This window comes from Schistocerca serialis, chromosome 6, assembly GCF_023864345.2.
Source record: "Schistocerca serialis cubense isolate TAMUIC-IGC-003099 chromosome 6, iqSchSeri2.2, whole genome shotgun sequence".
Classification (NCBI taxonomy): Eukaryota; Metazoa; Arthropoda; class Insecta; order Orthoptera; family Acrididae; genus Schistocerca; species Schistocerca serialis.
This window is the reverse complement of record NC_064643.1, coordinates 601,643,276-601,660,490: the sequence shown is the minus strand read 5'-3', so window position 1 is coordinate 601,660,490 and position 17,215 is coordinate 601,643,276. Positions and strand designations below refer to the sequence as shown.

At 37.5% G+C, this 17,215-nt stretch overlaps 1 protein-coding gene across 1 annotated transcript in view; it reads left to right on the top strand.

Annotated features, from left to right (window-relative positions):
* Nucleotides 1–17,215, top strand: part of LOC126485156 (very long-chain-fatty-acid--CoA ligase bubblegum) — a 181,954-nt gene that overhangs the window by 143,611 nt on the left and 21,128 nt on the right. The window contains exons 7-14 of the mRNA XM_050108827.1: nt 415–516; nt 5,644–5,790; nt 6,004–6,072; nt 6,157–6,338; nt 8,517–8,682; nt 8,827–8,961; nt 9,063–9,212; nt 11,706–11,846. Coding sequence (XP_049964784.1) covers nt 415–516; nt 5,644–5,790; nt 6,004–6,072; nt 6,157–6,338; nt 8,517–8,682; nt 8,827–8,961; nt 9,063–9,212; nt 11,706–11,846 — 1,092 coding nt within the window. The remainder of the gene's footprint in view (nt 1–414; nt 517–5,643; nt 5,791–6,003; nt 6,073–6,156; nt 6,339–8,516; nt 8,683–8,826; nt 8,962–9,062; nt 9,213–11,705; nt 11,847–17,215) is intronic.

The following is a 17,215-nucleotide window of genomic DNA, read 5'->3' as shown; positions in this document are numbered from 1 at the left end:
GGAGAAGAATGACATGAAAATGAGAGAGCAGGCTCTCTGTATAAACCTCCATCAACTTTGGATGTCCTTTCATTGGTGAGAACAACTCGCAATGCAGAATTTAATGGCAGCATGCTATTGCAGTTAATTCTCTTCAACAAAAAACACACAACCTGGCTGCTTTAAAAAGTAGCAGAAATAAATATCAAGTTAACACTTGAATTCCACTGTACAACATACAGCAACACAATAAAAACAACATACCATATCTATACCAAGCTGTGAAGTTCTCTCAATTCTCACTATCCCCATACATCCATTATATTCTAACAAAATAAAATGCTACAACAGGCTCATTTTTATAATCATAACTGTGACACTTAACCAGTTCATCTCTCATTTATGTTTATAAGCAAATGTTATATTTCTTTCCAGTGGGATGATGTTATTACACTAGGCAATGCAGAAGATGATGTTGAGTTAGATAAAATTTTATCAACTTTGGCTGTTAATGAATGCTGTACCTTGATATACACGGTAAGTGTAATTATAATTCATCACTTATCTCTTATTCTTGAAAGAATTACTGACCAAATACATACTGTCTGTTATGCAACCCTCAGATTTTAAAAAATCCAGTACACCCGTGAACAAATTGTATATTAGATAGCAAAAACACAAGCAACAGAATGTTCTTAATAAAGAGGCAACTAATTAAGGCAATTGGCACTCTGGTGCTATGTAACAAGGGAGACTGGGCCTCTAATTATTTGTGAACAGCAAACACTGCTTATCAAATAATTCAAATTACAGCAAAATCCATATAGTTTGAAGGAAGTTTAAACTACACTGAAACATTATACAACAAAAAAATACTTCTGTTCCCTCATGGGCCTCAATTAAATATTAAAAAATGTGCCATTATTCTTCATGCATGTAGGAAACCATTACTTTTTTGACAGAACTCTGATATAAATATCAAGCAAACCATATTAAAAAGTCAGCTATTTACCACAAATGGGAGGAAAATAGCAACATTTTTCTTTTGAAATAGTGAATTTGTTACTACTTTCATTATGCTTACAAATAACATATGCAGGTACAAATACAATATACCAGTTTAACAGATGTTATAGGCTATTGAAGTAATTTAAAGTTAATGCTCTGTGTGTTATTTTGAGTCTCCCTATTCTAAAAATATCACTGCATCAAACAGTTAATGTATGTGTATGAGTATTTTCAGTGTTCTATGTTTTTTTAAGTAGTTGTGTGTAGCTGCAGCTGTTTAAGTACTTGTAGATAATGCAATAACCAGTCACATCCTGAAAAACATCTGACTGCATAATTTACAGAAAATTATTTTAAACCATAGCAAAGACAGCAGAATATATTATAGAAGTGAATCCTTTTACAGGTATAGCTGCTGTTTCTGCAAAAGGCCACTGTTACCATGTAAGTGCAGATAGCAGTGATAACAAAGCAAATCGCTACCCTCCAAGTGAAGTGAGCCTTCATCTCTTAAAATGACAATCCTTTATGGGCAGGGGCTGATATCACCAAATATTTGGAGCAAAAGTCTTCCAATATCAATCACCACGTGACATTACAACCACAAATGTAAATTGATAGTGGCAGTGGTTGGTCTCTAGGAAGAAAGCTGTTAACTTTTCTTGACAAAACACATGACAGTAACAGTCCCTCAGGTATGCAGGTGCCACATGTCTGTCTATACTTCCACCTTTCCACCTTACTCACACAATGTGAAGCTGATATCAAACATCTGCATGATACAAATAGATCTTCTATCAGAACCTACATTTGTCAGTTAATTTTGATATGAATTTGTATGACGATTCACTGCTGTTGGTGTTGTTAATCTAATCATCAAAGGAAGTGAAGTTAAACATTAACAAATAGAAACAGCTGATAAAGTTGAGTTAATTATTAATTCATGTTATTGTCATTGGGCTCTTCAGTTTGAAACCTGGTTAGATGAAGTTCTCTATGCTGGTCTATCATATGCAAGCCTCTTCATCTCTGTATAACTAGTGCAACCCACATCCATTTCAACCTGCTTACTGTATTCATCCCTTGGTCTCCCTCTATAATTTTTACCTCCCACACTTCCCTCCCTTATTAAATTGATGATTTATTGATGCCTCTGGATATGTCTTACCAACAAATCCCTTCTTTTAGTCTAGTTGTGCCATAAATTTCAATTTTCCCCAATGTGATTCAGTAACTCCTCATTAGTTACTCAATCAACCCATTCAAGGCTACTCTACAGACAAATATTTCATTAAACAGGTGTAGCTAAGGTAAAATGCCAAACACTATAATTAGCAACACTTGATTGTTTCCTATTTCTGGTTTCTTTAACCTTAGATGAATGGGCAAAAATAAATACATAAAGTAACAAAAAGAGATGGGATGGGTCCGACAGTCCTAATGTTTCATTTACATTCCAGAACAAGCAAGACAAAAATTTTCAACATCAGTGTCAAATATACTTGTTATATTGTTTATTAGTATTTAAATTTACCATACATTTATTTAAGAATGAGGTCATATTCCTCTGAAAGTCAAATTATTCAGTGTATAAAACATACTTGAACTGTTAAAACCATTTTCTTGGATTTCTAAAAGTTCACATCCTTACATGTTATGAATTTAGGATTGTCACACATAGTATTATACAATTTAGTGCACAGTATGATCTCATAAAAAGTAATTGTCACTTGTTATTTCCTTCTCAATGGTAATCCCAGATAGATGTGCTGCCAGCTGGTGGATGTTCCTCGGGAAATGCTTCTGGCTAGCTCTCTGTGCACTGTGTGGTTCCAAACACAGTTGTTTGAGAAATAGCTTTCTTGAAATATCCAGTCCTCTGTTTGCTTTGTAAGCTACAAATGCATTTTTACCAGCAATGTTCAAAATGGCGTAAAACGTGTGCAATGACCAGCATGTTGTTTGCTTTTCAACATTATATTATGAACACATTTCATCAACCACATTTACTGCTTTCTTTGTTGAGTTACAGAACATAATAATCTCTGGCTTCTTCAAAGTACCTGTTTCTTTACCAATTTTATTGAGTGTATGCACTGATGACAGCAAAATTACACCTTTGGCACAAATGGCACCAATGTGAAATTGTCATTAAATCTGAATACTTATCAATGTATTTCCCTTTTTGTGTGTGGTAAGAAATGCAAAGGATTTTTATTTCTGTGCACTATTCAAAAGAGTGTAAGCTGAGAACAGAGAGAGTGGAATATTTCCTGAATGGTTGAAATATGCTGAAGTTAAGTCACTGTTTAAGAAGGGAGGTAAGGAAACAGCATCAAATTTCCGTCTAATTTCACTTTTGCCAGCATTCTCAAAAATTTTAGAAAAGGTAATGTACAATTGGCTTTATAACCATTTTATCACAAATAACATACTGTCAAATCACAGTTTGGATTTCTAAAGGGTTCTGATATTGAGAAGGCTATCTACACTCGCACACACACCCATATCCATCCGCACATACACAGACACAAGCAGACGTCAGGAAAGAGGGAAGGAGAGGGAAAGACAAAAGGATGTGGGTTTTAAGGGAGAGGGTAAGGAGTCATTCCAATCGCGGGAGTGGAAAGACTTACCTTAGGGGGGAAAAAAGGAAAAAAGGACAGGTATACACTCGCACACACACACATATCCAACCACACATATACAGACGTCGACCTGCCAGCACTTTCATTTGGTAAGTCACATCATCTTTGTTTTTAGATATATTTTTCCTACATGGAATGTTTCCCTTTATTTTATATATATAAAAAAACAAAGATGATGTAACTTACCAAATGAAAGCGTTGGTACGTTGATAGAGACACTAACAAACACAAACACACACACAAATTTCAAGCTTTCGCAACCCACTGTTGCTTCATCAGGAAAGAGGGAAGGAGAGGGAAAGACGAAAGGATGTGGGTTTTAAGAGAGAGGGTAAGGAGTCATTCCAATCCCGGGAGCGGAAAGAATTACCTTGGGGGGAAAAAGGGACAGGTATACACTCGCACACACACACATATCCATCTGCACATATACAGACACAGCTTGTGCATAAGCAGAAAAAGCTAAAGTAAGTGGCTGGACTGGGGCTCTCAGACCCATAACACATTTCTTCCCACATCAACAATGAACTAGTGAATGAAGAGGAATGATGAAACAAGTAGTGGCCTCTAGGAACATTAACTGAAAGCTACAATGAATGTCTTACTCATAAGAAGTGTACTCTAGTAGATATTTTTAAAACAAAATCTGCCTTGGTCTGGATGAACCAGCCTGTCCATTCTAAAGTTAAAAGAGAGGCATCTATTTGAGAACAAAGGTTATTAAACCAGTACTACTTGTTCTTACAATATTATTATTACCAATTCAGGTGGAATATCACCATAACAAGCACTAACTTTAGTGCAAGCAGAACCAGTAAGAATAATGAAAGACGAAGAAGCACAAGAAGTGATTTTTGAGTTTGGAAGAAAAGGAGGTAGATTAGAGTTTAATATCCTGTCAAAATCATGATTATTAGAGGTGAAGGACAAGCTCTGATTGTTTCAAGGATGGGGAAGGAAACTGGCCATGTCCTTTCAAAGACACCATTCCGGCATTTCTGCAGAGCAATTTGGGGTAATCACGTACAACCTAAATCAGGATGGCCGAAAGTGGATTTGAACTATTTTCCTCCAAAATACAAGTCCACTGTGCTAACCACTGCATCACTTCACTCAGTCTGAGTTTGATGGATACAAACTACAATAACTTTTAAAGTTTAAACTATAAATGAAACTCCTAGTTGGTGGCCATTGCATTCCTCCATCCAGTTCAATTCAAATAAATAAAAATTACCTACTGGCATACGAAATAGGTACCTGTAGTAACATACTTGACAGGCTTCTAAAAGTACAATTATTAGGTAATGCTATACTTTTGAGAATTGTAAGTGTAGTCACACAAATATTAAAAGGTAGTAAAATGAAATGATTATAAGGTATTATTAGCCAAGAGACCTGAGGTTGTTCAGCTGCCTGATGCAAGTCTTTCTATATGACATGACTTCAGTGACTTGTGAGTCAATGAATAAGGGAGGAAATGATTAGGATAAAACAAACACCCAATTCTCAAGTTAAGAAAGTCTCAAACCTGGCCAGGAAATGGAACTCAGGACTCTGCGATCTAGAGGCAGCAGTGCTAACCCCTAGCCACGAACTGTGGACAATAAGTAGTAGTAGTAATAGTATAAATCCACAGCCGCTATTCAAAATAACTAACAAACAGCACCATTTATATTAATTTTATCATGTTGTTCTCTAGTCTGTATTAGATATTTAATAATAGCTGGTTCAGCCATCAGGATTAGTCTCTGATGGCTACGAATCTATGTACATATGTATCTGGACTCATTCTATACCTTTGGAAGTTCTCTTCAAGGATCCCATCTACACAACATGGTGCATGAATGAATATTGTATAAAAATAAATTTAGGAGACTGTTTTATAAGAAAAGACTCTCAATTATTTTATGTTTAAATTAGTACATTTTTTTTTTCATTCATATGTCATAAAAGTTAAGTGACACCACTATCTTCTCATAAATTAATAAAAAATGTTTCTTATCATCAGTCAGGAACTGTGGGAAATCCAAAAGGAGTGATGCTCAGTCATGACAATTTGACATGGACAGCACATTGCACGGGTTCCAGACTGGATCTGGCTAATGGTGAAGACTCTTTGGTCAGCTATCTACCTCTCAGCCACATTGCAGCGCAGGTAAATTTATTGCTTTACTGTGTAAGTTACTGCAATTGCTATTTATTTCAAGAGTATAGGTGAAGTGAGTAGTGTTGTAGAAGACCCCTGAAGTTTCCCCAGAATGATGGGATTTTCAGAACATGTGAATAAATGACAGAATGAATGAATGAGACATACCCTCATTCTCATTGTGAACACAAAGTTTGGAAGTCTGATCCTTTTTTGTTGCAGATTGTGGATATTTATGTCAGCATGTCATATGCAGTTGCAGTTTATTTTGCAGATAAAGATGCTCTCAAGGTAGGTATTGCAAAGGCTTTCCTATTTGCTGCTTATATAGCGTGAAACAAATTCTATTTTCTTAATTTATTTCTTTGTCTGTAGGGGAGTCTGATACAAACTCTGAAAGAAGTTCGGCCCACGCAATTTGTAGGTGTGCCTCGAGTCTGGGAAAAAATTAGTGAGCAGATGACAAAAGTTGGAGCAGAAACAACTGGAATAAGGAAAACAATAGCATCATGGGCCAAGAGCCAAGGAATACAGCACAATCTTGACTTAATGAATGGGTAAATGCTTCTTGTTCTGCTAACGGTGTATTTTTAAAAGACTCTTGCTTTTATACTTACACTTGCTAAGTGATTTACAGAAAAAATGAAAAATTTTACAGTATATTTAGCTCATACAGGTAATAAAATGGTATTACCGGTAACATAACAGTGACAATATTGGATCTCAGGAGAAGTAGTTTCTTTTTGCGAAGGGATATTGGTGTACAGTAAATAATGGTTCTACTGCAACACCATCACTCACAAAGTTCATTGATATGTTACATTCAGCTAAAAGAGTACAAACCATGAGGCACACAAAACTGTAGCATGACAAGCATACTTGACAGCATTCTGAGGAACTCATTTCAATGAAATTCACTCCATCCTATTCAAGTGAAATGTCAGGATGATATCTGTTTCCTCCTCATAAAACCATCACAACTGAGCAGTTTGTTCTACTCTCACTATTAAGTTTGCAAGTGTAATGTAATACAGTGGGAAGAGGGTATACCCAAAGTCCTAGTGTCTTGTCCCTTTCTGCATTCAAGTGCATATCTCTCTGAGGGATGCAAATGTCACATATTGCCACCAGTAATAGCTCTTGCACCACTCTAGTCACTACAAGAAAATCATTGGTTCTAATTATTTTGGTCTCCTTTACTACACAGTCTTCAAAAGCTGCTACACATAGTGCGCTGATACCTTCAAAGTTAAACACATGCCATTCACCTAGCCATATTCCACAGTCATTAATTTATTCTTTTGCCCAAGACATGTGCTTCTGACATTTCCAGCAGTCCTGAACAACAGTGCTAAGGCAGGTGAAAGTGTGGACATACACAGCCATGAGGATATGTCCCTTTTTCACAATATGTCCCACTGTGTCAAAAGGCTTATTTCTTCATATGGCAAAGAAAGCAGGGCAGCCGTAATTCCCCTCAACACGATATTCACTCATAATATGTCTAGTGAAATAAAGTGTATGGCAGGAAATAGAAACATGCTTAAAACAACACTGAAGCTGTTTTCTCTATAACTGTTCTAGCTTCATAGAAGAATTCTTGAAAATAATAAAATAAACCATGACACATTTCTGAATGGCCAGTTTTTAACCATATTTGAAATTAGTGTAACTGCTGAACAAATGAACATCTCATTTTGATTTTTACAGAAGAAAGTCTCAAGAAATACACTTCTTTATAGAAATATGGTTTAAAATAAAACTTTTCTGCTCAGAATGTATGGGGAAAGGATCTCAAGGTAACTGCAATAGCTAGTCTGGTCACATGGTGTACCAAGTCACTGGGCCTCAATCTTTTAGAGTTCTCTTTTTGGGGTACCTGAAAAAGATCACATATGTGGAGTCCCTTCCAGATATGCAGACAATGGAACAATGCATTCATGCTGCCTGTGACACCATTTGGTTGCAGGACTGCATATTTGAATGTTTGCTTCTGTCACTGCAGCAGAGTCCTGTGGAGGCCACTTCGAACTCCTTTTCTAACAACGTTCTCATCACAACATGGTGTGGACTGTGTTGTACTTTAGAGGCATGATGAATTAATAAATACCTTGTAGTATACACTCCATGCATTTCTAGCCATATAGCTTATATTTGCTCCTCAGGGATTATTTCCTACAGTTGGTCTTCATTTAGAAAAATCACCCTGATCTTGTCTTTTCTTCTTGCCCATTGTGATACATTGTTATATAGTATGTACATAAACTTAACTTTATGGTTGTACTATTTGTTGTTTCTGTCAATTTTATGATAATCACAATATTTCATTAGAACATTCATTCATTTATCTTCAGTGCCGAGTGTTAAATCTATGAAACTGTACTCAAATATGTAGGATAAGATAGATTGCTACTAACTGTAAAGAAGACACTAAGTTGCAGACAAGCACAATTAAAAGACACTTATGCAAAGCTTTTGGACACAGCCTTCATCAGCAAAAGAGAAACAGAGAGACACATGCCATTCATACAAACAAGCAAGCACACCTCAGGCACAAATGACCACCAACTCTGGACAATTCAGGACAGCATGCACTAACTGTACTACTTGAGACTGACACCATTAGCTCTGCATTATATTGATCATAAATAGTGCATAGCTTTTAGTTTAACACTGATTTTTAAGAGACTATACTAGAGATAAACATATTTTGCCAATAAGTTTCATCCTTGCAGGGTTCACTATAACTCAATCTGGTATATGATGGCCAGCATGCTTGTGTTTAAGAAAGTGAAACGTCTTCTGGGATTTGACAGATGCCAGAATTTCTTTTCAGCAGCTGCACCACTTTCCAATGATGTTAAGAAATATTTGATGAGCCTTGACATACCTGTGATGGAGGTAAGTATTTTCAAAATTCCTAATAGCAGCTAGCATAACAGTAAAGAGAAAGCTAGCTTAATCAAAGAAATAGATTATGCATGCAATATGGATAAACATCTCCATAACTGCACTTAATAACTCTATTCATTTTCATCAATCAAGGTTTTTGGCATGTCAGAGTGCTCAGGCCCTCATACTTTGGCTATGAGTAGGAATTTCCGCCTAGAAAGTGTTGGAAAAGCACTACCTGGTCTGGAAACCAAATTGCATAATGAAGATGAGGAAGGAGAGGGGGAGGTAATGTAACTCAGTGAAAATTTCATAATCGTCACCCAGAAAAAAATTTAAGATAAGATTGTACTGGACAACACACTGATGAAACCTTTCTATGGTTGCAGATATGCTTGTGGGGACGACATGTGTGTATGGGGTACCTATCTGATCCAGAAAAGACCAGTGAAGCTATTGATGAAGAAGGTTGGTTACATTCTGGTGATTTGGGAACCATTGATGAAAGTGGATTTGTTTATATTACAGGACGTCTCAAGGTAATTAATGTATTTTATTTTAATTTATTAATATATGAAAGCTTGATAGACTATTGTTGTTTACAGATATATCTTTTAGTAAATCATAGCTTGGGTGGAAAGGTTGATATGGTGTTTGTATAACATCTACACTGCTTTTGTATAAATGTGTTATACACAGCGTCACATTCCATGAATGTATTTGTTGGCATTAAATCTGATTACTTCTTCAAACTGCATACTAGAACTGCTTGTGAGACTTAATTGATCCTGTAAGTGAAATGTCTCATACATAAACAAGTATTTCCTGTCTAAATCAAAATGAATGATGGGAGCATTGTGGGACAAAGTATACTGAAACTGGTGTAGTACAGCCAGACATATATTTTATTCTATGTATTTATTAAAATGAAGGATGAATGCCAAATCTTAATCTTGGGGATTCTGAAACTGCGTCCTCAGGAAATATGTGAAACTGTGAGTAACACATACAAGTGCTAGAGGATACCAGAAACATAACCAAGCCTGGCTTAGAAGAGGTAAACAGGTAGGTGGTGCTGTGAAGGAGCAGAATGGAACAATGTGCTAATAAAGTGATAATACTGAGCTGCTGGAATGGATGGATCAAAGATAAGAGCTTAATGCAGAAGATACTTGACAATGGAAAAGAGTATAGGGAGAGGAAACGGAATGGCAGAAAATGTCAATAAGAGGCTCTGCTATGAAAATAAAGAATATAAACGGGAAAACGAAAGAAGGAAAGCTGCTGATGAGAAGGAAAAGGTGTGATTCATGAATTTTCATTGGCATGATTGGCTGATTGTCTCTTTTCAAATTCCCAGCTGGCGTAATTCCATTATGTGAATGTTACAAGATGGAGCTTATTGACCTATGAATTTTGTTGAGTTATTCACCAACTGATAGCAAACTCATTAACTTAAATTTTTTATGAATCACTGGTGTGTGTTTTTGTTCCTTGTTGTCATAAACATTTATTTTGTAAAATAATGGAGTTGAAATTGATAAAATATTTACTCAAAGAAGAAAAATATGACTACATATGAATATATGCTGCCAATGCTGATTTTCATCTCTTCCATCAGTTAATCTGTGTACTTCAATAATAACAAGCACTGTGATTCTATCTTTTTTTGTCTTACAGTTAGTTGGATATATTCCTTTCATTCACATTGCTATCTCTGAGCTATGCTCTTTAAAGATATTCTGTCTATTTAATTTAGTCTCATTATTCCTTTGCTCTCTCATATCTGCATTTCTGCCTGGCATGCACATATCATATGTACTCAAATTAAAAGATTCACAGTAAATGCATACTAACTATTCCATCTCCACACTTTTTTTTACCTTACTTACGGATCAATGTTCCAAATACCACTTTATTTCAGTCCATTTTCTAAAAACCTGTACGTGTCAAATGAACTGGGTGAGTATCTGTATGTATTCCTCTATCTGTGATGTAACCTCACAAAACATTCATCTCAAGTTGTTTGCACTTTCTATTGGTTTTATTTTTAGTAAATTGTTAGCTCCTAACAAAATCAAAATAATAACATTCATGGTTAAAACGGCAAACCAGCAGTGAAAATAAATTACTGACCTTCATTTATATTCATTGTGTAATAGTAATAGTAGTAGTAGTAGTAGTAGTAGTGGTATTCATCTGTACATCACATTTACAAAGGTATGGGACATGTTGTTGTATTACAATTTAAGAACAATGAAAATAATGCAATTCACATCCACAGGCAGGCCTAGTTTGACAAGGATGGGACAGTGGCCTTAATGTAGGAACTTCACCAGCATTTGCCTGAAGTAATTTAGGGAAACTATGGAAAACCCTAAAACCGGACGAGGAAAGGGGAGATGAGATTAAATTTTATGTAACAGAAATAAAATGAACAACTGAAAAAAGTAACTTATTTTACTAGTTCAAACTGGAGGTAAAGCTTAATTTACAGTCCCCACTGGGCCAAACTGTACTTTATCATTCTCTGTCAATGGCATCATTTGGATGTGGGATGGAGGAGTGTGGGGTCAGCAAACTGCTCTCCCAGCTGGTGACTATTTCCCAGACCTCCCAGCTGGTACCTCTCACTCAAGTAGCTCCTCAGTTGGCATCACGAGACTGAGTGCACCCTGTTTCAGCCCTACCATCAAGGAATAATCCTTAGCAGCCTGGAAATCAAACATGGCCTCTACATAGCAGTCTGACAGGCTGATCACTGGGCTACAAAGATGGCTATTTCTTCTACTAAATGGCACAAAATTTAGTTACCCATAAGGAAAGATTCTGCTTTATTCTCTGGTTAACTTTTGACTTACTTTTCACACAGTACATTTGTGTTACAAATCTTGAGATTAAAGAAAAGTTGAGATTAAAGAAAAGATTATGTGATGGATTTTTCTTTTTAGTTTTGAGAATACTTTTCATTATGCACTTTACATTTACAGGAATCTGATGATGCAAAAACCTGGACTTTCTTTTCCTTGCAGGAACTTATCATCACCGCAGGTGGAGAAAATGTGCCTCCAGTGCTGCTTGAACAGACACTCAAAACAGAACTTCCATGCATTAGTCATGCTGTTATCATTGGAGAGAGGAGAAAATTTCTGAGTGTATTAATTACTATGAAGGTATCTGTGTATTCTGATCTACATAAAATAATTATTTTTACACCAGGTTAGAGAAAATAATTAGTAAGTGATATCGTTCCCTAGAGCAGAAAAGGTGAACATTAAAAACTGTTAGCAGGGATCAAAATTATACGTCAATGAACAAAAGCAGATCCAAATTTTCAGTCCAGTCATTCACACTGTAGCTTTTAGTACCCATAAGATGGAAATGTCAATGAATTAATTCATGAGGGACAAATATTGATGGACATCTTGGCTAATACATAATAAAATTGGCCTTAGAACCTCAGCTGCTTCTAATACTTCTCACTTAAGGACAACTGCAGAACTCCTGTGGAATTAGACGAAGAATTAAATAAGGTCAGGTGGGTTGGGGAAACACTGAAGAGCAAACAGAATTAAAATCAAGACATATACTGTATTACAGAGTGACAGAGCAGGAAGGAATTTAAGACATGGGCTTTATTGTGAACATGAAAATCATAAACTGCATTGCAGGTATTGAAGACTCCTCAGGTAGAATAGTAAGACTTGTAAAAATAAACAAAAGTCACTGCACGGAAATCATTTACATTCGTGCACCCATATGCCCACTTATCAATGAGGAAAATATTATCTGAATGACTACCTACAAAAGGTTATAAATGACAACAAATCCCACTAAAAGAGGTCAACAGGAAATTTTAGTGTATAATTAGGATACGAACTGTGGAAAGCTATTAGTGGTGATCTTTGGATATGATCCTAGTGGGGGAGGGGAAAAAAAGAGATACGCCAGGCAGGAATTCACAAATCTGGATTACGAGACTTCATTCAAGCAGTCTGGATACAATGAAGGTTTCCAAATTTCTATTTATTAGGATGCAGTGACAGTTGCAGCCACCACATTACTTAAAGAGAGATATAGCTCTTTTGTAGCTAATTGTTTTACCAACAATCTTCATAGTAGTACTGAAATTGTGTCAATACTTGGCACTCTATGTGTCTTTGCGAAATGCAAGTAAGCAGTTTTAGTCTGTAATTTGTAGTTCAAATGTACATAAGAAAATAATTACAGTGAGTCAGCTGATGATCAAGAAGTGAAAACAATCTACATATACATCTATACTCTGCAAACAACTGTGGGGTGCATGGTAGAGTGTACGTTCCATTGTACTAGTTATTACGGTTTCTTCCTGTTCCATTGATATATGGAGCACAGGAAGAATGATTGTTTGCCTCTGTGCATGAAGTAATTATTCTAAGCTTATCTTCACAATCCCCATGTGAGTGATACACAGGGGATTGTGGTATATTCCTAGAGTAATCACATGAAGCCGGTTCTTGAAACTTTGTTAATAGACTTTCTCTGGATAGCTTACATCTACCTCCAAAAGTCTTCCGTTCAGTTCCTTCAGTATCTCTGTGATTGATTGGATGGATCAAACAAACCTGTGACCATTCATGCTGCCCTTCTCTGTTTATGTTCAATATCCCCTGTTAGTCCTATCTGGTATGGGTCCCAAATACTAAAGCAATATTCTAGAAGTGGTTGCACGAGTAATTTTTAAGCAATTTTCCTTGCAGACTGATTCTACTTCCCCAGCATTACACCAATAAAATGAAGTCTACTATCTGCTTTACCCACGAATGAATCTATGTGATCATTCCATTTCATATTCCTACAAAGTGTTAACCACGGTATTTGTATGCGTTGGCTGATTCCAATACTGACTCAGTGATGTTACAATCATAGGATACTATTCTATGAAGTGCAAAATTTTACATTTCTGAACATTTAAAGCAAGTTGTGAACCTCTGCACCACTTATCAAGATCTGACTGGGGATTTATGCAGCTTCTTTCAGACAGTACTTCATTCCAGGTAACTGCACCATCTGCAAAAAGCCTGATGTTACTATTAATAATGCATACAAGATCATTGATATAAATGTGAACAGCATGGGTCCAACACACTTTCCTGTGGCACACCCAAAGTTACTCCTACATCTGAGAATGACTCTCCATCCTCCCTACCAATGTCATCAACCCAGTCCTAAATTTACTTGTTACCCCACATGAATGTACTTTTGGCAATAAGCATAGGTGTGGTACCGAGTCAAATGCTTTTCAGAAATCAAGAAATACAGAATCTACCTGACTGCCTTGATCCAAAACTTTTCAACATGTCATGTGAGAAAAATGCGAGTTGCATTTCACATGCTGTGTGGCATGGAATTTGAATCTGCGCCAGACGTCATGGATGTCGAAGACCCATAGAGGTCTCAGCACCATAAGCTGTGGCAGCGCATGCCGCCTGGCCCACTTTTAGTGTGGGGACACCACAGTGGAACACACGGTCCCAGCGGCCAATAGCGGTGCCCCCGATAGTGTACTTAAGCACTGGCCACTCACTCATCCAGTCAATCTCATCTCGCTTACGTCAGTTTACACCTCGCTTGCGCTAGACTGCTTTCTTCCTGGTTCGTGTATGAGTTTGTTTCCTTGTGACTCTGTTGTTCGGTCTTGTCGTATTCGTTCTGTCCTACGTTGGTCATGTCCATCCTTTTCCATTGGGTTGTTGTTTGCAGGCCTCTCCGCGAGTCCCGCCGCGCCTTCCATCAGTGCTACCCCGCGACCATCCTGGTCGCAGTTACAACAGTTTCAGATACAGAGTGGATTCCATATTTCTATGTTACCTGGGACAGAATACTTCAAAGCTCCAAGTATATAGTAATTTCTTGCAGCATTCTGTTTCAACATCATTACAAAGGAAATGAATTATTATGCAGGCAAAATACCAGAAGATGCAGCTGTAGATTAAAATAACGATAAAAATATTAATTTTTGTGTAACAATTCATCATATGAAGCAGGACTTGGTTCTCTGTATTCTCAAGTCACATGCAAGAAAAAGTTCCATTCAAGGTAAATGGTTGAAAAGAAAAATAATTGAGCCACCAGTTTTTGCTGAAACAATGCCATTAAGTAAATCACATCGATCTCCACATATTCACACTTTCCCACCTATTCCCCAGAAACACACAAGAATAAACCAGAGGCATAAGCACAATTATCACTTGACAGTTTTCGAGAATACTTTCAAGGCAAAAATATTTGCATTGATGAAAGTCTGATTAAGTTGAGGAAAAGGCTAACAGAATCTGGCAGTGACTTCCAGATATGGTACATAAACTGTGTGCTTCAGATAATGGGCATTGCAATGAGTTTAAAATGTAAGCTGCACAGAAGAAAAAAATAATGTGGGGATCATCAAATTTCTGACAAGTGAACACATTGTGTTGAAAATGGATGAGGCTCTGTGTGAGAAATGGAGAACTATTTACGCAGATGATGTTGCAACTTTTTCAGCCTCTGCTAGATCGGCACACTTGGTTCTATGACTAACAAAGAAAAATAGGCCACTCCAATTCAATGCAGCTGTCTTGAGAAAATAACTTACACTTACATTAACCAGTAATATTCTGATTGTGAAATTGGCTGATGAAAAGAAAAGTTTGGGTCAGTCAAAGCGGAGAAACAAAGGTCAGACCTAATTATTGCGTAGATTATAATTAAGGAACGAATAGAGTTCACTTACACAATCAGCATTTATCTTCATATTCACTTGTATAAGAAAATATATCAATGGATGTGAGAAGATTTATTTTTGCCTACTAGAAATAGCAATCCACAAATAACACATATTGAATCCAGGAGCATAAAAAATTAAGTTCACAGAACTTGAGTTTAGAGTAGCCCCTTTAGAATATTGCTCTACCTGACAACCAATGTAGGCAAGCAAAGCAGAAAGCTCACCTAGGTCTCAAGTTAAGAACTGGAAACATTTTCCAGTAAAAACAGCACCAACAAAGAAAAAAGCTGATCCCTCTAGCAGATGTAAGCTCTTATACAAAGGAGGTCAACAATGAAAATTCTGTTTTGGATACAACATACCTAAATTTGCCCTTAATGTGGACAAGTGGTTTATGGTGTATCATGCACCATTGAACAAAGTGTGATTATTTCTGCTTATATAACATATTGGAGTAATGTTGTCACAATGTGTACAAAATTGTCTATGGAAAAAGCACAAATATGCAACGAAATCAATTACAATCACATAGCAAACTACTGCATTAAGAATAAGGAAGTATACCAGATTAAATTAATCACCAAATTCAGCACCTTACAAAATGAAGAGTATACATTGATGAAAGAGGCAGTTATCTAACAAATGTATTGATATGGTGGGGGGTGGAGTGGGTGGGTGTGTGTGTGTGGGGGGGGGGGGGGTGGAAGCTACTGTGGTGACCATGAGTTTGTGGCATCGATAGGTCATATCAACCATGAACAACTTGATCTTTGACTGAGATTGGACATTCGAGCCGCCATGTTATTCTAACAGTCTGCATTTATGCCTCTTGCTGTGTACGTGCATACCACTACTGTGGAAATATATATGCATGTGCAGATATCTGTGGGACAGTTCATTCAGTATACCTCTACATGCACCATGGTCCCATACTGATGACCCTGAAGTTTGCACGTCTTCCACAACTACCGCTACAGGTGTTGTAGCATCAACAGGTTATGTGCACGCCGCCATGGCCGCTTCACCCAATACTTTGTTCGCATGTACTTTGACTCTCAATGGGCCACAATGACAGTTACTGTGGTGCCGTATGCAGTGCCGCCATAACCGCAAACACACCTGGCCACTATCAACCACAGCCTGGTCCAGTTTTGCCTCATTTGCAGACTAATCAAGGACATTTTAATGCACACAATTCTTCATCCTCATCCCCCAGACAGGTCACTCAAGTTTTCGACCACGTCAGTTCGAGTGCATCATTCGGTGTTTCACCTTCCAATGGCCCAATGGTGTCTTACCACACCGAAGTGACTTTCCGCAAGTTCCACTGGTCATTTATAGTCTGACCTCATGGGGCGTGTCTTCAGTGAATGTGGAGAACTAAATCTTTTGTCATACGACTTACCAAACCCCTGTCCTCCTGCCCCCCCCCCCCCCCCCCCTCGAACTCGCAGGGCGTCCTGATTTCTGGCCCAGCTGCTCATCTCCCGCCTGCCGTGCTGGCCTTCCGCATTATTTCCGAGGTGGGTCAATTCAAATCACTGCTTGTAGCGTACGGCCCAGTTTACGGGACCCCAACGCCTACCGCGCAACCACCTGTTCCCACGGTACTGACCTTGTCAGCTGCTTGGTGTTTTCACAACACATCAAGGACAATGCAACTCGTGATTGCTATGGCTGTTTTCGCCAGAAACACACTCACGACTACTGCGCCGGCCTGCCATATAGTCTCTCCCGTCATGGACCAGACGATTTTCCAAGAGACACCGAAGCCGCCTTCATCCCCACCTCCAAGTT